Source organism: Barbus barbus (assembly GCF_936440315.1).
Source record: "Barbus barbus genome assembly, chromosome: 17".
NCBI lineage: Eukaryota > Metazoa > Chordata > Actinopteri > Cypriniformes > Cyprinidae > Barbus > Barbus barbus.
The window spans coordinates 17,020,947-17,041,955 of NC_136745.1; the positions used below are offsets into that span (position 1 = coordinate 17,020,947).

At 37.5% G+C, this 21,009-nt stretch overlaps 1 protein-coding gene across 1 annotated transcript in view; it reads right to left on the minus strand.

Moving 5' to 3' along the window:
- Window positions 1-21,009, minus strand: part of LOC306883723 (putative phospholipid-transporting ATPase IA) — a 175,089-nt gene that overhangs the window by 85,471 nt on the left and 68,609 nt on the right. The window contains exons 7-14 of the mRNA XM_079439144.1: window positions 19,821-19,894; window positions 16,948-17,017; window positions 16,697-16,824; window positions 16,170-16,281; window positions 15,924-16,089; window positions 11,771-11,898; window positions 11,354-11,431; window positions 10,276-10,364 (exon numbers count right to left, since the gene is read on the minus strand). Of these exons, the coding sequence (XP_079295270.1) occupies window positions 10,276-10,364; window positions 11,354-11,431; window positions 11,771-11,898; window positions 15,924-16,089; window positions 16,170-16,281; window positions 16,697-16,824; window positions 16,948-17,017; window positions 19,821-19,894 (845 nt within the window). The remainder of the gene's footprint in view (window positions 1-10,275; window positions 10,365-11,353; window positions 11,432-11,770; window positions 11,899-15,923; window positions 16,090-16,169; window positions 16,282-16,696; window positions 16,825-16,947; window positions 17,018-19,820; window positions 19,895-21,009) is intronic.

The following is a 21,009-nucleotide window of genomic DNA, read 5'->3' on the forward strand; positions in this document are numbered from 1 at the left end:
TTCAGATGATGTATAAATCTCAATTTTGATCAAATTTACACTTAAGACTGGTTTTGTGGTCCATGGTGACATATGATCTTACATTGCTGAAAACATTGCTTTTGCTTCAAAACATTGCTATTGCTTCACGTGGAGTATTTCAAATCCAAATTATGACTTGAGAGAAAATATAAAAACAAAAGGCAGGTTGACTGGCCATGCACATATCTCTGTACCATCAGCCTCAGGGGGAAGAGAATTGTTTAGTACGCCGAAACAAAAGAACTGAATTTCAGCAGGGGGGAACAGTGCATTTACGCTAATATAGGCCAACACAAGTCCTGCAGGTATTTGACTCGACGACTTCTTCACCATCCAAACAAGAGAGATTTCTGCAGACGGGTGGTACTTGGTCTTTTAAAACAAACATGCTTTAAAAATGACAAATGCTAGCCGTGTCAGGCCCTGTGGGTTGTTACCGAGAAAAAGAGCTTTGAGCAACAAGGTGGACAGAGAAAAGAGGAGAATCGCAGTAGGGCTCCTGAGACACTTGCACGGAAGCATCCCTGCAGAACTGCACTACTTCAGCTCACTTCAAAGAGACACTCTCAAAAGTACTTGTTAAAATGGTGGTGCAGCCTAGTTGGTAAAGATCATGGCTGTTCATGCTGAAGATTTAAATAAGTTGCAGAGTCGGAATCAATGCCAGACCCAAAATCGATATGTTAAAGCCTAGATCCAGCTCCATAAGTTTTCATAACTTCTATTATCTTGGTCTTTTCAACCATCATTGTATTACATTGCATACGTTTTGCCTCCCACAAGCTATGAGAATTTTATCTTACGTTACAGTCATATAAATATCTGCACAAAATTGCATATATTTTACCCCGTTTCATAGGTCTGAATAAAACTGAAAAAAAAATGTACTTTTTTATTTTTTACTATGACCTCCATACTCTCTTATATCATAATGTATAGCCATAAAAGCCAGTTATATCAAATATGATACATTTGATACACCACATACACACACACACACACACACACACATACGTATACATATACATATACATTATATATGCATATACACATATATATACACTTCCCTGCCAATTTGGAGTTCGTTTTCACACTTTGTTGAGTTTTGAGTTCCAACGACGAAGAACATTCATGAACATATGATAAAATAAAATATGTACAGCTTAATGTTGTTCTTGAACATTGTAAGAAACTGACACTACATATCTTATTGTTAAAAATAAATAATGTAATTATAAATGTATATATAAACATTTACATGGGAAATTAAAATAAAATGCTTTGTTCTGTATGTGTTGTTAACCATTGTTCAACCTTATTGCAGCGTAGAAATGAAACGGTATGACAATTTTATCACGATTATAGTGACCAAATTGATCACGGTTATCAGTATTATTATAATACTGGAAATGTCTAAAAAGTATAATGGTAGTGTCAATTTAAAGAAGACACTTGGCAGCTTGTTGTCCTTAAGTCAGAAAAATAGCTACATTGGCTTGAATTTACAGTTATTATAAATATTATTTACATTAAATACTTTTGACAAAAAATATAAAATTAGCCTTGTTGCTGTCTAGAAACACAATGCAGGTAAAATCTGACCATGTTCTTTTTCAAATCTGAAGATAACTATAACTCTTAAGTTTCATGAAATATTTTTTAGAGAATGCCATGTGATTTTGTTTAGAGCGGACTCTAAAATGCTAACTAATAGTTACTCACATTATCTAAGCATCCATGCAGTTTATAGTCTTGTGCTTCCCAAACTGCTTTGTCTACATGCGCAGTCACACTTCTTCCCGATAGGAGACTTAATGTTTTTAATCATGATGCTAATGTCTTTTATTTATTGCCCATTGTTTATTGAAAACTTTCTGCTTATGCTGTTTGATCCCACATTTCTTTGGTCAAACTTAAAAAAAAAAAAAAAAAACATTCCTTTGGTCTCAAGTTGATTATCTTTCCTAAAGTATTCATAAAATATAATTGTTCCTATTTGCATAAGGGCTAGCATGTTTAGTCATCAAAACAAGACTATTATTACTGTTTTTACTAAAAAGAGTGTTTGAAACAACTTATGCAATCTGATGAGGCTTCTTATTAATGAGGCAAAAAAAAAACATTATTTTCATCCTGTGATAACGTCTACGAGTTATACGAGTCTGCGCCCTCTGGCTTAGAGTGTGAATTGCACCATACATTACAGCAATAATCAAATTCAGTTTTAATGATAATTAAAATGTAAAACAGTAAAACTAACCGTCGAAATTTCATCGTGAAACCGGTAATAGTTTCAATCCTTATTGCAGTGTTACCGAGAATCATACGATGCTTCCACACAGACTACATTAGAATTTTATGCACTTTTCCACACTATTCCACTATTTTCAGCCAAACAGTTTTAGCACACCGGGTCTGTGTGGCATGAGGCTCTTTATCTTACTTTCAATTTAAACAGAATGCTAGTTTTTCTACATGTCAGTGATGATTCTGAAAGAAAACGCGCTTGCAACCTAATGTTGCTATAGTAACGAACAACTTCCAACCCGAGAAACCGCACGCTTTTTAGCTAAAAGTTTGCTTTTTAAAGTAGATTCAACAGCATTAAGTTAAATAGCGCAAATTGTATTATTCAATTGAACTGTACACATTCGTGTTAGACACTTACTGTACGTTATGCTCTTGCGCCGTCTATGCAATAAATGCACGTCCTTGAATGAGCGGTGCTTTGTAACATCAGGTAATGTCAATGACGCGACCCATTTCAGGGGTGCCCAAAATTACAATTTTAAATCTGTCAGGGCTATACACATGTACCTTCATATTTACAAGTAAAGCTTATTAAAATGCTCTACACAGGTTGAATTTCAAACGACTTAACGCTAACGTAAATCAGCGATGAGTGACAGGACAGGGGCACTTCAGGGGCCAATCAGATTTCTGCCCCACCCCTACATCCGCAAGTGGTGTGTGAGTGTGTGCATCCATTAAAGCATTAATATAGAACTGTGATTAAACTGAACTGTTTTAATGCATTGGCCTTGTCTCTCTCTCACACACACACAGTGGTGTTCAGTACGGTCACACAGTATAGCTGTTGTTTAAGAAACTTTTGAAAAGTTTAAAAAAAACAATGAATTTTTTTTTTTTTATCGTATCATTTAAAAATGTTTATGTACTGTGCACAGTCTGTGCATTGTAATGCATATTCTCGTTTGGCTCTCATCGAAGGCGGTCACATTTTTCTTCCCTCCCTGCCCTTATCACCCCTGCTTGCTCTCTCCTGTCTTGTCCTTGTCTGACACTGAAGAGACTTTCTCCGCAATATTCTACAAAACCGAAATTATGGATCTGATCAACTGGTCTCTTAATGCAATTGACACCATCTTGGGATCGGGAGAACCCAAGTGTCCTGCTGGGACTTTCGCAGCTGGCTACACGATGGACGCATGGGAGAGGTGGCGGGTCGTGTGTCTGGCGGCTCTTTCCGTGGAGGACATTGAAGACATCTACCTATTCGGAACCATGATAACTGGGTTTCTGCTGTTTGGATTAGGTGTTACCCTGTTATCGGAGAATTCAGGAGACGGGAAAAGCTGTCCAAAACCTCACAAGGCTGCCCGTCATGATTGAAGCAGTTGGCAGCGGTCAACTCTGAAACAGAGACTATTAACCGCAATATGGATTCGATCACGGATAAGCTCTCGGCTTTGGAAAGGAAAATTGATGGACAAGGAGATCAGAATGGACAATGAGAATAAGCTGTGAAATTAAAAGGCAGCTTTTCGCCCAAAGACCAAACAATCTTATCTCTTTCGGCTTCCCAAAACAACAGACAGCTTGGCAAGGTTGTTCTGGAATCTAACTCCCCAGATGAATACTGCAGAGAATGGCTGCAGGCCGAATGGCTGTTTTCGTCTGAATTGGATTACTATGCAAGTTATGTTCCTGTGTTGACTGTGCTCTATGCTGAGGTTTTTGTCTGTTCTCACACTGCACTCTCGTTCAGGAGCGTAGTGTGAGGACTATTTTTTTCTCCTCTCTTTCCTCATGTTGTGCTGTATTCTCTTCTTTATTGCATTTCGTTGCCTTGTACCTACATGTGCAATGACAATAAATTGAATCCAATCCAATCCAATATTCTGTATTTATCCAGGGGGGGGGGGGGGGGGGTCATCAACTCTGGTTTAAATCAAAATTTGCTTCATAAAAACTTGCGTACTTTATTTTCTAAGTATCATTTTGGGGAAAAGTGCCAAGTGACTACCTGGGAATTCAATAGCATAATCTTATGAAATAGTCTTACATGCAAATAGTTCTCAGGAATTCTGACAATATGGAATCAGACCTCCAACTACCAGCTGACCTAAATAGGTAATGTTTAACACATTCATTAGTTACTGTCCCATGTGCACAGATGAGACCAAAACTAACCCATGAGACATTTGTGGTGGGAGTGAGTACAGCTGGACATTTACACACAATAATTGAAAAACAAGCAACAAAAGTGGCGTAAACCGCACTCTTGCTGAACCATATAATCATCTTGTTTGTCAATCACCCAATGTTTCTGCCTGAGACTATACACTATGTTGAGTAATATGCCAAGTTAGACCCAGGCTACACATGTCAATGTGTTTAACAAGTTGTAGGAGATGGGGCCAGTGGAGACCCTGCTGTAGGCCTATAAATAAGCTGAGCAAAAGATGAGGATTTGGCAAAGAAAAGGAAGCGCAAATTACCATCCATAAAAAACTGCACAGCTTCACATGCCAAGCACAGTCATTACAGTCCAAAACTTGTAATAATAAAAGCAAAAGAAATAAAGGAAAAAATATGATAAGATACAATTTCTCTAGTGCTGATGGCTAGAGAGCACTTTGGCCATCGTGTCTCCATGAAAGCTCATCAAATTAATTAACATCTTCACCCAAAGGGATTTTTTCATTAACTACTGTTCTATTTAATTAGCTGTGCAACATAACACAAGTGGAGGGGACAAAAGACATGGCAGAGCAGGTCAAGGAAAAACAAAACATCACACCCTTTCTTGAGAATTTCAGATCTGTTTTACATGAGACATATGGCTATAAATGTCTGAAATTAAGACTACAAGGACAGAAAACAGTCCAATGCACAGCATTCACGTCCAATGAACAGCATTGTTATAATGAAACTAATACTATCTTTATTAATTGAAACAAAAGTGAAAAAATAACATACATTTTAGAAGAAAACTAGTTTGAAGTACTAAAATTACTAAAAAATAAATTAAAGCCAAATATATTTTTTTAATGCTAAAAAATTAACTACTAAAAAGCAAATTGCTAAAATAAAAAAAAGAAAATCTAAAAATGAAAGCCAATTCAAAATATTAATAATTACTATAATAATATATAAAATGATACTAAAATAACCCCACTCCTTTGTTTACAAGAGTTGACAAGATTTAAAAGGTTTGAAAAGTATAAATGAACAATAAAAAAAAAAAAAAAAAAAAGATGTGCTGGAGTCTTCAGTAGTCGCTGTGGATTTAGGAGATGCCTTGAGTTTTATTTGGGTCAGTGGAGAGAACTTAAAATTAAGACATGTGGAAATAAAATCGAAGAGCTTCAAGAAATTTAACTCTGACATGACACACAAGATAGACATAAAAGACGTCAACACGTCTCAGCATTAACACCAGGACTCCAGCATGCTACACTAGCAGCATGTTGGTTTTTCCAGACCAACAAACATGTCAAGTCAAAAATCTAGGCTATATTTCACATCAAACTCTTCCTTTGGGCTTGCACCAAGTTTCCCCACTCACTATAAGAAAAGATGTCACGCTTCAAAACATCAATGACTTGGTGCGGTGGCTGTACTCGCTCCGACTCCCAAAAAGAGGAGAGGAGGAGGAGGGATGCACCATCAAACAGGACCAAGTTTATTTGAAGCTGATAAAAGATGGCATCCATATTCATGAGGTGGAGGACAAGGACTTGCTTTGTAATTTAGCTGGTGTAAAGGTCAAGGCTGTAGGATTAGAGTGTAAAAATGTAAGAGCTTCATATGATCTTACTTTGATTTGCTGGTTATATTCTCGGTGATGGAACGCAGAGGGTCTTGGAAAAAAACAAACAAATAAAAAAAACTCTTGACCTTCATCCCTATCCTTATTTTCTTAATTCAGTTTAAACTCCTTAATGTACAGATTCCATCCATACTTCATTTATACGCTACCATTCTTTTTTTTTTTTTTTCAGCAAGGAGGCATCATATTGATCAAAAGTGACAGCAATATTAGAATGACTTCTGAAGTATCGTGTGAAGGATCATTGCCATTGCCTTTATCACAGGAAGAAATTAAATTTTTAAACAAAAAATAGAAAACCGTTATTTTAAACTGTAATATTTAATAATACTACAGTTTTTACTGTATTTTTTATAATTTTTTTTAAATGCAGGCTTGGTGAGCATAAGACTTCTTTTAAAACTATTTTTAAAGGGGTCATCGGATGCCCATCTGATATAAGTTGATATGATACTTTGGTTAAAAATTTCTCAATGGTCATGTAAAAACCACCTTCACCTTGACAAAATCAGCTCTGCTTTTAGCAAGCCATTCTAGTCCATGTTGGTTTAAATGCTAATGAGCTCTGCTCACCCAGCCCCTCTCTTCCGTGGGGTGACGAGAAGTACTGTTTACTTTAGCCGCGAAACTAGCTAACTAGCACGTTATAAGGAAAGGCGATTTGCAAAGATTCAAAAAAGACCCTTATACAGATCGGGATCGGCGCATTCCCTTCAAAACAAAAGTAACGTTAATCCTCTGCGTCTTCAGCGGCTCAGATGTCGGGAGTAAATGACGACTTCTATGTTCATTATTAGTATTACATCCAACAACAAAACATCTCAATCGCTTAATCGGAGACATCTTGTCTTCCCCCTGCACCGGAGCCAATGCAATGGCAGACAGCTAAGGTAAGACGGCCTTGTCAATCAACTATCGTGGGAGCGGTCTGTACAGAACTACGTCATTCTGACAGGAATCTCAGAACAGCCTAATTTGAGAAAGAGGATTTTAAAACAGGGATTTAAGAAAAAAAGACACGGTGGATTTTTATCATTATAGGATGGATGTATACACACACTTCCAACACACACTGAATTTTGCATCCAATAACCCCTTTAAAATATCTTACAGACCCAACATTTTGAATAGTAGTGATATGTGATGAATGGTAGTGTATAAATTATAAAGTATAATTGTTTGCACGTTGATTCTCATACACAGCTCACAAGTTTGTCTTGTGTTTTACTCAGTACAAGGTCACGTTTGAAGTCTAACCTGTGAATTCACACAGCTGTAATGGCTTGTAGAGCAGGACACACACACACACAAAATAATTTCAAGACAGCACATTCCTTAGCAGGAGTCAAGACTTCCACTCCCAGCATCTGCCTTTGACTGGCTGGCCGATTTCCTGCCCTAAATCTCCTCATCTCAGGAGACCTCTAAAAACCAGGATAAATTTGAGGGAGCATCTGGACGCATTCCAGAACAGAAACAGGTTTACAGTGGCTCTCTCATCACTTCAACATAATTCAACCAGAAACTGGACAAAGACCTCTGGATCTGGACACGACCTCCCGACTGCTTAACATGTAATTCAATGATTGTATCAACCAGGAGAGACGCTTTTATGATGAGACTGGGCATTGAAGTCTCACAGATAGCTCCCCCTTTCGTCCTCCCTGCAATGCGGTTTTTTTTTTCTTGTGCAAAGAACACCCAAACTTTTATTGACTTTCATTTCTATTAAAACAATATACTCAAAAGACAATACATACTAACGTTGTATCTTATGTCTTTCATATGCTTGGTGTGATTATTTAGAAGGTAGCATGTTAATCGATGCATTAACCCATGTAGTATATAGAATTAAGGTATGTACTTTGTGTATACTAAATACCTGTTGTTTGATTTTGAATGAAAGCTAGTTGCGTCAGCAATAATTTGGTGTGGATGAAAGTTGACTTTTCTCATCATAATGTATGATTAAAACACTTATAGGGATCTGCTAGGACATATTCTTCATTTATGCACGGAAAACTGAGCTGTGCGGGGCGGGGTTCCGCCCTACAGAAACACTTGTGATTGGATCAAACAGCAAAAGGGGCGGACTGAAGTTAGCCCGTTAAAGACAGACGCCCAGCTTTGCTTGTTGCTTGCTGCTTGCTCGCGCGCTGTTTGAAACTTCGGCTGTTAAGCGCTCTCAGCCATACACCATCTGGCGAGGATCCACACATGCCTTCAAAGCTCTGACCAAAGAAACTTTAACACCTGAGGCCGAAAGAACTCTAAACAGACTTCCTAAGAGCGTCATCACGTCAGAGAAACCAACCAACTGCAAGAGGGCATCCCCAGTGACATCACGCAACGACGACTTCAGCAGCCAATCTGCACCCGGGGTTCCCTCAACCAGGAAAGGAACGAAACAACTCAGAGCAAGTAATCAAATAGTTCTTCATAATTCTGCTGGAAACTGGTTGCATTCATCTTTAAGAGTAAAGATAGTAAAGTTCCTTGCTTGTGACTCCCTCAGGTTGAAGTTAGAGCATTCTTGGAAACGAGCATTAGAACCTTAAACTCTCTTCGAATCAAAACAATTCATTGCCTGCAGCGTGTATGTGTGTTTGTGTGTTTACGTATTCTGTTTTGCGTTATCTTAGCTTAGTAGTGTTGTAGAGTAGCAAATAAACTTTATTTATTAAGAAATCTTGTGTCTGGTGCTGTGTGATTTTCAAGTCTTAAACTATTTGCCAAAGATTGCGTTACCTATGCTCATGAATTTTGATAAAGTACTATTTGGTTTGTTTTACCGCTGGCCACGAATAAGATAAACGAAATGGTTAAAGATATACTGAATTTAACGATTAGTTGGACAAGTCGTTAAAACCTTAGAAATTATACGTTTTGATTGATATCATATCAATATTGAATCTTAAATATAGATTCCCTAAAAGCTAAATTAAAATAAGGGCTAATCCTTACACAGCAAATGACATATTACTAACAGAGGAAAAAAACATCAAAGACTGATCTCTTGTATCAATAAAGAATATTAACTCAATTCAGCTGGATCCTTTAGTGCAAGTTCAAACTCTAATGTGGCCTGAGGCCGGTGTAATATAGCCACCCCTTTCAAAAAAACAAACAAACGACTAACCAAACTTTAACGCTATTATTTTGCTGCCTTGGAAGCACTAGCATTGGAAATGCAAATCTTGTTCAACATAACGACTTTAACATTTCCAGTGAGTGTCTTCCTTTAAGTGTCACAGAGGAAATGCCTCTTGAATCTCCTCATCTCAAAAGAGTTTTAATTGAGCTAATAGGATTAATGTTGCTCCTAATGCTAGAGATCATTTAGATCCAGCTCTGATATTGCCGCCATGTGCTTTATTCTCCAAATGCAGAACATAAAGAGACACCAATAAACTTGAATGTGAACATAAGGCTGTATTTTGTGATGGTTGGCAAGTCTGTGATAAGATCTGAAGTCCTTGTACATGTAAACATCCAATAAGCTCAGAACCATGGCCTCGATGTGACCTCGTCCAATACGCCTCATCTTTCGTAGACTGCTTACCATAAACATCACTGTGGTCATAAAATCTATCCAGTGAGAAGGGAAAACACAGACACGGAAGAGAGCTATGCCATCTTATGTTGTCTCATCTGCCACATGCTGAGCACGCTGATGAACATTTCTTCAAAACACACTCGCATGGTATCAGCAGTAGCACAGTGAAAACTTAATCTTCCATAACACTTTAAGCTTATGTCTAGTTTTAGAACACACACACACACATACATATATACACAGTGGGGCAAATAAGTATTTGATACACTGCCGATTTTTCAAGTTTTCCCACTTACAAAGAATGGAGAGACCTGTAATTTTCATCATAGGTACGTGTGTGTGTGCGCGCGCATGCATATATATATATATATATATATATGCATGCATGCCCCATAAAAATGTCCAAAGTTACAAAAATAGGCAACCAGAAACACAGTGTTCCTATCTAAGCATGTTAAAAAAGGAACAAAATCTGTGAGTTCCCTTCTCTGATATTTATAGAATCGCTCTGGCTGTGCAGGGAAGCATCGAGGCAGCTGCTAACAAGGGAGCTGAGGACAATACAGCTAGAGCCAGATGTACACTCTACTGATTATGAAAGCAATGTGAAACAGAGCCTTACCCGTAGGCCACGCCTGCAATTGTGCACTTCTTAAACTGCATGACGTTGCAGGTCAGGGTGCCTGTCTTGTCCGAAAAGATGTACTTCACCTGGTTTCAAGAGAGAGCAATAAACTAGAGTTAATGAAGTAGTTACACTTAAAGTAAATATTTTCAACCCATTTTACTTCCGTAATGCAACTTATTCTGCATGAAACCGAATATTCTACAAAAAAATGCAAGGAGGGACTTGATTTAATGCGTCAGGAATATACTAGATTGTGAAAAGTGGGCCTTTATTATATCAGAATCAGAATGAGCTTTATTGGCCAAGTATGTTTACACACACAAGGAATTTGTAGTAGCTCCACAGTGCAACAGAAAGACAGATTAACTGTCATTAGGCTGTATTCCCTAATAAAATTCTAAGCATTACAGCTAAACTGATCAATTGTGTTGTGGCTGATGAATGGCTGATACCAAAAAAATATAAAATAAAAATAAAAACACATTTTGTTATCTGCTACAGATTACATAAACAGTGTTATTTAATAATCAGTGCTTTCAAAGATGAATTTAAAATGAGCATTACATGATAGCAAAGGTGATCTACAAGACAAAAACAGGGGAAATTAAAATAGAACAATTAACTATCCAATACTGGCAAACAATATTGATAAATAAAATTTTAAATAACAGTCAATAATCAATATGGAATCAATACACTACGGTACGGTTCAAACGTTTGTGGTCAATAAGATTTTTTTCCCCATTTTTTAGACGATTTTGTTTTTGAAAAAACACAAAAATAGTAATACTGCAAAATATTATTACAATATAAACAAACTGTTTTCTATTTTAATACATTTTTAAAGCAGCAATTTCTCCAGGCTTTAGTCTCTCATGATTCTTCAAAAAATCATTCTAGTATGCTGATTTGGTGCTCAAGAAACATTGTTGAATAAAAGTATTAATTTCAGCTGAACAGTAGTATGTATTATGCATAATTGCACGAAATTAGTGTTTACAAATATAAAATGTAATTTTTTTCATTTTTGATCTTTATTTTGTTTATTTCTGAACGCGAGGGCAAGCAGTACCTGTCCCAACTCCTCATTCAGGTTTGATGTCCGGGCCATAGCTGGTGTGTTGTTGACTTCATACAGCATGTCAGTGTCCTAAAAATCAGCAGGCAGAATTAATAATCACAACCATTTTCTATTTATACCTTGCCATCTGGACTCCCAAAACATACGCCACTCTTTTCATACTCTGTCAATCAAAACATAAGGAATGAAACAACCGCTCAAAAGTCTTGACACTCCGTCTTGTTTGCTGTAAGCGCCTTGCCCCAAATCCAACTTGGCATCTTCAAATGGGTTATTTTGATAAAGCTCCACTTTCGTTTGGGCTGTGAAGTTTTCTGGGATTGAACCTGGAGGTTTAGGCAGTCTCCATTTCAAAGACAGTAGATTCATCACACAGACAGAGCTCCCGCAGCTCAGCCTCACACTCACCCAGTTGATGAAGAAAGCCTGGACGAACTTGATGACCTCTAGAGTCACCAGAAGACTGATGGGAATCAGGTTGTTGAAGAGGATGATGAAGGTAAGGAAATTCAGGCCGAAGTTGGCTGCTCCACCATCTGGAAAAAGAAGAGCGAGGGGAGGAAGAGGAGAGAGAGATAGTAAGCTGACAGAAAGTTTTCTGAGCTATGAAAGGCATGATGGGATGGGGTGGACTGAGGAGAAATGATGGAAGGACAATAATGCCACAAGCTCATCTGGTCTAATTTGCCATGTTTCCGCAATGCTCCACTAGCGCTGTGTGAGCGTTGTGCAAACACTATACATCTTTTCCACCCAATCTCTCCTGTAAGCCTCCAAATTCACATTCAATTCTCCAATTAGGTCTCCATTAATTAGTAGCTAAACTCGATCCTTTGACATCATAGCGGCAGCCTTGGCAATATGGGCAAGATTCAAAGCATCACATTATCCCACGATGCACTGGGGGTGGGTAATCATGATTTTCAATCTTAATCAAACATCAAATTTAACAAAGAGAGCAGCACAAAGAGAAACAAAAATGTAAATCAATAAAAATAAGACCACAGACACAAGACAGCTCACACGTAGTGTTAAAATCAACATGAAACAATATTCACAACCCATTTTACTTTGGCATAATGACCGTGTTTAAAATTATATTTAAAGAGAAATACATTAAATTACTTCATTAACTATTAGCAAGATCCAAAAAACAACCTTAAACAAAAATAAAATTCTAATTCAGGTTAATCAGTGAGTCATAAATTGTATTTTGCTCACATTTGTTAACATTAAACACTGATAAAATGTCCATAACGAGACCAAGAACGTTTAAATGGGTTCTTTTTGACTTCATATTGACTTTAAGCCTGAATAAAAAGCTTTACCTGGGGATCCGCAGAATGCAATAATTCTCTTTCTGAGCAGTTAGGAGAGGGAGCGCTTTTCTCATACAGAGTCATAGAACTAGAGAGGCTGGGCAATCATACAACTGCTATTGGAACTGACTCACGGAGAGAGGAAGAGGATTTGGCTAGTGGGGGAAGGAAGACAATCAGTTTGGGTGTTTTAGTGTAAAGGAGGGAGACCAGTCTAAAGTACCTTCCCATCACATGGAGCCGAACAGAGAGGTGTGACATTTAGAGATTTCTCAATCATTTGGAAGATCCGAAACATGGTACAAATAATACTGAACAAAGCTTGACTGTCTCTTGCATATCGGCTGAAGAAGACCTTTCCTGGTGGAAGATTTTTGGATGCATCGGAAACTACTCAAAACTTATTTCCTGACTATTGAATAATCTAGTTAAAAAACTACACCCAACAAACACAAAGTTGGCAATAAAGAAGAAATTATCTGCATTCAAAAGGCTACAGTAAGCAAATGTATCTCTAATTGCTAAGCTTCACCACTGCACATGGTCACATGACACTCTGAAGCATGCAGGAAGATGCTGCACCATCTCTCTTAGCTACTGCAGGTCCACTGACATCAGTGCAGCAAGGAGTCTCACTGCAGGGTCAGCACTTCTCAAGACACCCGTCAGCATATGTGCGGCACAAAACCCGCTACCTGTTATTTCATGGTCAGGAGTTCAACATGGGTGACTGTTGTTGCAGGTGTCGTGAATGCATAACAAATGACTGCTGCTCAAGTGCTCTGGAGGCCCATCAGCATAGAGGCACATGCGTTGGTTTGGATATATACTGGGACAGAAGCGGAGTAAAAATATCACAGGGGTTCAAAGTCAAATGAATTATTTATGATGAATAATTACTCATCTGCCTGAAGTGTGCAGCACTCAGACTAATGAGTGGAAGGTGTGTATCCATTGCCCTCAGCGTACACCTGCTAACCCAATCTGGAAACCTTCAAGCACAGCTATTGCATTGTTTTTACCTCTGGGGATGAATCATAATCTGACATCCAGCAGCACAAAACCAAATAGATCCAATCATGCCCAAGAGGTCAAGAGTTGGCTGGTTAGCGTGACCCAGTTAGCTTGCAGATGTCATAACTACACCATCTGGCTGCATTTTTCTCTGTTGACAGCCATTCAGATGAAGTCTGTATTCTGACTAATTAAAGTTTTCAAATTCTGTTCTTGTGCAACTGCCATTTCAATTAATAGAAATGCTAAATGGTTACAATACCATTAAAATATTTGGGGTCATTAAGAGTTTCTAATGTTTTTGAAGGAAGTCTCTTATGCTCATCAAGGCTGCATTTATTTAGTAAAAAAAATTACTTACATAAATACATATGTACATAAATAAAATCAGTAATATTGTTCCACATTATTACAATTTAAAATAACTGTTTTCAATTTTAATGTTTTACAATTTTATTTATAAACAGTTTTCTGTGCAGTATTTCTGTGGAAACGTAATACTTTTTTAAATTATTTTTTATTTATAGAAAGTGTTTATTTGAAATGGAAATCTTGTCTAACATTACAAGTCTCTTTACTTTCAATGCATCCTTGCTAAATGCAAGTATTTATTTTAAGAATAATTAAATTTGGAATGGTAATGTAGCTCCCTCCAGGAGTTATTATTAACCCTAATTGTTTTATCATGAATCCTTGATTATACCACTGACTGAAAAAGCAGGAAGTGTCCTTGGTTTATAAAGTACGTTTAATCTGCAAAAGCATGTAAACGACAAATCAATGCCACGTCTCTCTTTTACAGCTCCACTAGGAGGGCAAATAACAAACATGAGACAGAGTCTCCCTCCTTTAGAGGAATAATCAATTTCATGATGGATACCTGCTTTATAACCTCACTGTTCCCTCACATGGCACCCAACATCACTGTTATTTCCTTTCCAAATGACTGCGCTGGATGTAATTGATTACAGATGGAACCCAGCATTCATGGTGGTGCATCTCAGCGTTTGACGACATTTTCAATGAACTCTCAGAGCATACCAAGAAGGGAACGGTGTAGGCCATAAAACAAGCTGCGATCGATTTGGACACAAACAGCCCCTCCTATTTAAATCAAGAGTAATGATGGTGGTGTCACGTTAATCAATTTGCAAGCGTCTCCTGCCACCAATTTAACACATTTTCGCCTCTTGTTGATGCACAAAATTGTTTATTTTTCTCTTTTTTAATTACCTGCAATGCTCAAGGCATGCAACAGATGTGCTCCCATCACTGCTCATTAAAAATTAAAGGCAGTGTTGTGTTTCTTAATATCGTACTTTTACAACCCAAGCATTAAGCCTATTAACATGGATTTGCTCATCTTCTTCAGAGCTGGGCCTTTTCTGCCTCGTCAGTCAGCACCAGTATAACAAACACAGCGGTAAGAGGAAAAGGGGGCATTTAGAAAATGCCACGGTTTGACCTCCAGGGTCTTCTGCTTCTGCACAGGAACACGTTTCTAACTCTTGCTCTGACAGCACCCGTGGGTAACTCGCTTCTCTCCACGTGTGTTTCTTTGGGTCCGAGGCTTACTGTCGTGGCTCATTTGTTAGGCACGAGCGAAAGGACGCTGGCGCGGCCGAAGCCGGAGCTTGCAAAGTGTTTAACGTGTCACCAAAATAAAGAAAGGGAAGGCACGTTTTTGACATCAGGCATTAAGAGGGTCTACACAGTGTAGAGCTGGAAGGGAAAAACCTATCATTGGATTCCTGGTGTGTGTGCAGTCCTCTGCAATTACCCTCTCAAAGTAGGGCAACCATATAAGTGGCTTCGGTAGCTTAGCAAAAGCTGAGCTTCAGTTAGGGGTTAGTAAGGAGGGGTCATTCACAGATGGCCAAGGGTTTTTAAATGGTTGTTACCTGGAGCTGTTAAGAAAATGACAACAAACAAAAAACACAAACCAAACAGAATGTTAGAAAGCAAGCTGATAACAAAACGAACGAAAAAAGTACAGCAGCGTTCGTGATATTCAACCATTTATACATTCATGTGTCTATGCATTTTACAACTAAAAGGGAAAAGTTCTCCTTTCCCTTTTTATTGACAAATATTCACATATGCAATGCATATTTGTTTACATAGAGGGAAGACGAAAATTACTGACAATAAAAAAAAAAAAAAATGAAAGCACACATAGACACGCAAGCGGTCTAGCATGACAGAAGGAAAGGGGGTCTGGTTCTTACAGTTGAGGTCCATGTACCAGGCATCATTGCCGTACTGGTACTTCCAGATGGTCTGGCCTATGGAGCAGACCAATGAAATGGCTAAAAGACAGCCAAAAAGCACAAGGATCTGAAAGTTGGTGATGCGCTCCACGTTGGAAAGCTTCAGAGGGGGGGACGTAGAGTTCTGGAGACACAAAACTCAGATTTCTCAGATTGAAACTGGATTTGGGATACGACTGATGTGGACTGAAGCAGATAAATTACCTGCATGAGTTTGGTGTCGTGTCCTGTGTAGACCACGATACCGTGGACCCACTGCGTGTTCCTGAGTTGTGCACCTCTCAGCAAGATCTGATCAGGACCGAGTGGTACAGTGCTAAATATGGAACAAACCCAACAATTGATGAACATTTTAAAAAATAAATCCCTACCAAAAAAATAAAAGCATAACAGCAAGAGAATGTGATGTTAGATAAAAATAAATAAATGCAGAGGGAAGTTTAGTGAAAACACAACAAATTTGATATTTTATAAAGTATATTTGTTCCTTCCTAAATATCAATACGCAATTAAACCTGCCTTTGAGTATCAGTGAGACATTTTCATTCTTCAACATCGATCGAACCCTTCCTGCTGAAATTAACTTGTCTCGTGCTCATCAGTATCTCAGACTATGAAAGACAAGGCTGAAGTCAGCCTGAACATTTCTGTTATTGCTTGTTTTTCTTTCATTTACCTCAAGTCAAATTTTACCTTTAACACTCACACTCCGCCTTTTGATTTTCTCATACCTGTGTCCATCCAGGCGAATATTGCCCACAAACTCATAAAGGTGTCTGTTGGGACTCTCACACTCCATCCGTCCAGAGATACGCATTAGACTGTCAATGTCCTTCATGTCCGCAGTGACCTGCAGACCCTGAGTATAACGAAAAACACTAAGTAATACAATTCACACCAGTAAACAATTAGCTGAATAGTTAATGAATTAAAACAGTAGGTATGATGGGGGGGGGGGGGGGGGGGGGGGGGCAAAAATCACCTGTCTGATCTTGAGATTAGTTTCTCCATCTAAATTTGAGGTCTCAATGTAGCACATTCCTTGAGGTTCACTACAATAAAAAGCACCATTATGAAAATACATAATACTTTAATACATCATGAAGATAATATGGCACCACCAGTAGAATATTTTGCAGTTTACTGAAATATATAATAAATATAATAATATTAATTTATACTGTTCAAAAGTTTGGGGTAAGTTTTTTTTTTTTAATGATTTAGCAAGGACTTATTAAATTGATCAAAAGTGACAGTAAAGGCATTAATAACATTACAAAAAAAATCTGTTTCAAATTAGCTTTCTACTCACAGAATTCTAATTGTATATAATAATAATAAAAATAATTGTGTTCTAATTGTAAATATCAATGTTTTCACAAAAATATCAAGAAGCACAACTGTTTTCCACTGTGATCATACATGTTTGAGCAGCAAATTAGACTGATTTCTGAAAGATCATGTGACACTGAAGACTGGAGTAATGCCTGCTGGAAATTCAGCTGTCGTCATCATGGGAATTACATTTTTACATATATATATTAAAATATATAAAAAGTTCATTTGAGTTGTAATATCAATATTACTATTTGGACTATATTTTTGATTAAATAAATGCAGCCATATATGGTAGGTACAAGAGACTTAAAAAAAAAAAAAAAAACAAACAAAAAAAAAGGTACTAAGCCCAAACTTTTGAACAATAGTGTATCTTAAAAGAAATTGCCACAGCCTAGCTTTAATAAAATATCAAAACATCACATAAAACAGCTAAATGGCATTGGCTAGAATATGTAACTATTTTATATATATTACTTACTATTACTAATTACTAACTAAAGAAGTTTTGTTCACATCAATCAAAACCACACAGCTAAATGAAGCCCCATAATCAAAGATGCTTGTTTTCCAGAGCTAGTACAGTTTTCTGTTAAAATTATATTGATATTTATTTTAGTAAGGAAAGTCCACTGGGCAGCATATTTTCCCCAAACTGCACAAGGCATTTTAGTACTTGGACTGAAAATGAAAACATATTGCTCTAATGGGACTCCCCTAGATCCAGATCCTTCATTTTGCACTCAGCCATTAGGAAACTTTCACTCGATGCATCTTTGTTTATGGCCATGCATTCTGCTGTTTTTATTTTTAGTTACATCCTCCACATGCAACAAAGGAAAGATGCAGCACACCAGACAAATGAACATTCAGTGTTAATACTGAGAAGAGCAAAAGCAGGATAGTGAGTACACAGGGCCAAAGCTGTTACACATTCCTCCTTTAATAAATGATAGCAGACGTGAATAGGAAAGATGGTCCTCATACTTAAAATGAAAAGTTATCAGAAATGTTTGCTCTGCTTTGGGTCTGTATAAAACAAAAATAGATGTCAATACTAATTTCTTCTGTAGTTGTCAAAAATTTAACAAATCTCCACTAAAACATGTTTATCTTAGAGTGAAAAAACCCCAACAACATTTCATAGATTACCAGTATACGGACAATGTGGTTTACTATAAAGGCTCATGACAATACTGTACATTGTGGTGATGTGACCGCATGCAAAGAGTCACATCAGAGTCTGAGCTCCTGCTGAAGCCATGCATTGTGCCAACAGCTGTGACATTTACAGTCACTCAATGGGTTTTTTCTCCAGCTGTGTTAGAGAAGCGCTTTGTTTCTGCTGTGTGCACATGCTTAAGCATCTTCAGCACAAAGCAGAGGTCTGTAATCCACGTCTCTACGGTTATGGAAAGGGATTCATCAGTATTTTCTGCTGGGAGTTTTCCTCTGAGAAATATGTGCCTAGTCAGCCCATATTTAAATTTAAGAATCTCACGACAAAAGGTCCAACAATGATGCATGGGAGGTTGTGAGTTGTGATAGAGTTGTGAAAACTCATCTCTTTCGGCATTACTTAACTTCATCCTAAACTTAAAAAAAAAAAAAAAAAAAAAAAAAAAAACCCTATCTTTCTTATTTATTCCTTCCCTTGCGAGCTTGTACTTATTTGAACAATGCCTGAGACTTGGTGTTACGAGCACTTCGTCTGTCTGATTGCCTCTTCAAGATGAATCGCTTTATGTATTCCCCAATTGTAAGTAGCTTTGGATAAAAGTGTCTGCAGAATGACTAAATGTAAATGTCATGATAGTCTCAATAGGCCTTTTAATTGCACAATTATCAAACAAGGTATATTTAGGATCATATAGCTGGTGACGAAATAAAACACCACTGTGAATAAAATTAATGCACTTTATTTAGACACTAAGTTTCTGGAAAATTAGTTCTGTGATCTGTCTCTCACTATTTTTTTGGATGAGCCTTTAGTTTAGACTGCATCACTGATTTAAACTTCAATAGCAAAACGATATTAGAAATTGGGCAATTCAATTTCTATTACTCAATTTAAAATTTGTGTTTCACTGAATAAGTTTCTAAAGATGGATTTTTCTTGCACTAAAATGTTTTAGTAAAAACATATGTAGGTAAAAGTAGGTAATATATTTATACTGTCCTAGTATTTTCCGAAAATACTCTAAAATCTGCTAAAAATATATCTGACGTCTTTACATCTATATTTTATAACCTAATGGTTTAATGTTATAATGTACTTTTTGAATGCATACAGAAAAATGTATATCACCCAGCGGTACCCAGCAATATCAATCAGATCATTGCTAAAAAAATGGCATAACCAAGAATAACATTAAAAGCTGACAAAACACCATCAGGCCAAAACAAGAAAAAAAAAAAATGGAAAGAGAGAAATATTAAGGTAACAGATTCTTCTCCACCTGTGCACCCCTGCTCCCTTCCCACCCAGCCCACATGCAAACCGGAGCTGTTCCTGACCTGGACGACAGGATGATGAGGTCGGCCGGGAGGTGATCTCCATTGGCTGCTCGAACTACCTCCCCTACCGATACCTTAATTTACCCAGCAGCCCCGGCGCAAGGGGAATGACGTGAGTGAAGTCAGGAGTAGGTTGTTCACCACATGAGGTTGGGATGGGAGGGTGAAAGGTGGAGATGAGAGGAGGGAAAGGACATGAGATGGGCAGAGGAGGAAGAGCACACATAAGGCAGGGAGAGAGACACAAACACATGTTTAATCTTCACAGAGGAAAAAACACAATGTCCACTGCTCAAAACCCACCCAGGCCAGGCTAAACCACCAGTAAAGTGGGAGAAAAACTTTTATTTTACTGTTATGTGGCTGATATAAATGTCTGTAACACCCCAGAACTTTGGGACAACTTAAGGCCTGGCTGACAAATGGATTTTGACAGTGAAGAGGACACAACTTCATCAGATCAGTATTAATCAATAAGCAAACATCCACTAAAGGAAGTGTTGATTTTGACTTTTCACTCATTTTATTAAAGAATAACTCAGCTAAAAATAAAACCCTGCCATTTGTGCCCCCATTTCTTAATAAACCCCTATAACTTTTAGGTTTGGAATAAAAAAAAAGGCAAGTAAACAATTGCAGAATTTTCAATTTTGGGTGAACTAGTCATTTAACCCTTCATCCTTTGTGGATAATATATGATATTTATATTACTGATAACATTTGTAATGACACTGCTTTGTCTCAGGGTTATTTGTTATTAGCCTTTTAATCATCACTTCCTTTGGGTGTTGAGTGTGAGACAGGGGCATAAGGATGGACAAGTTCCTTTCTGATGACGTAGACTCGTCTACCTGGACGACAGCAGTATAACATCTGCTGGTACGAAATCTTTGCCATTAACTTTAACTATGTCTCCAACCACAACCTGTAAAACACAAACTAGTTATCAATTAAATTCTTTTATAGCAAACTAGCAGCCAGTGGCAGGAGTAAAGAAATAAGAAATATTCATATCACGTGTTTCATTCAGCCTTCACTTGAGACCAGCATTTAAAACGAGCCCATTTAATCAAAAGTATTCTCTGTAAAATCCACAAATAAGCAATTAATTTTTTCGGATTTGCATTTTTAATCATCTTATTAGCCATAATCCAGTAGAAGTGGGGGACGTTACTTCATAGCTGCTACT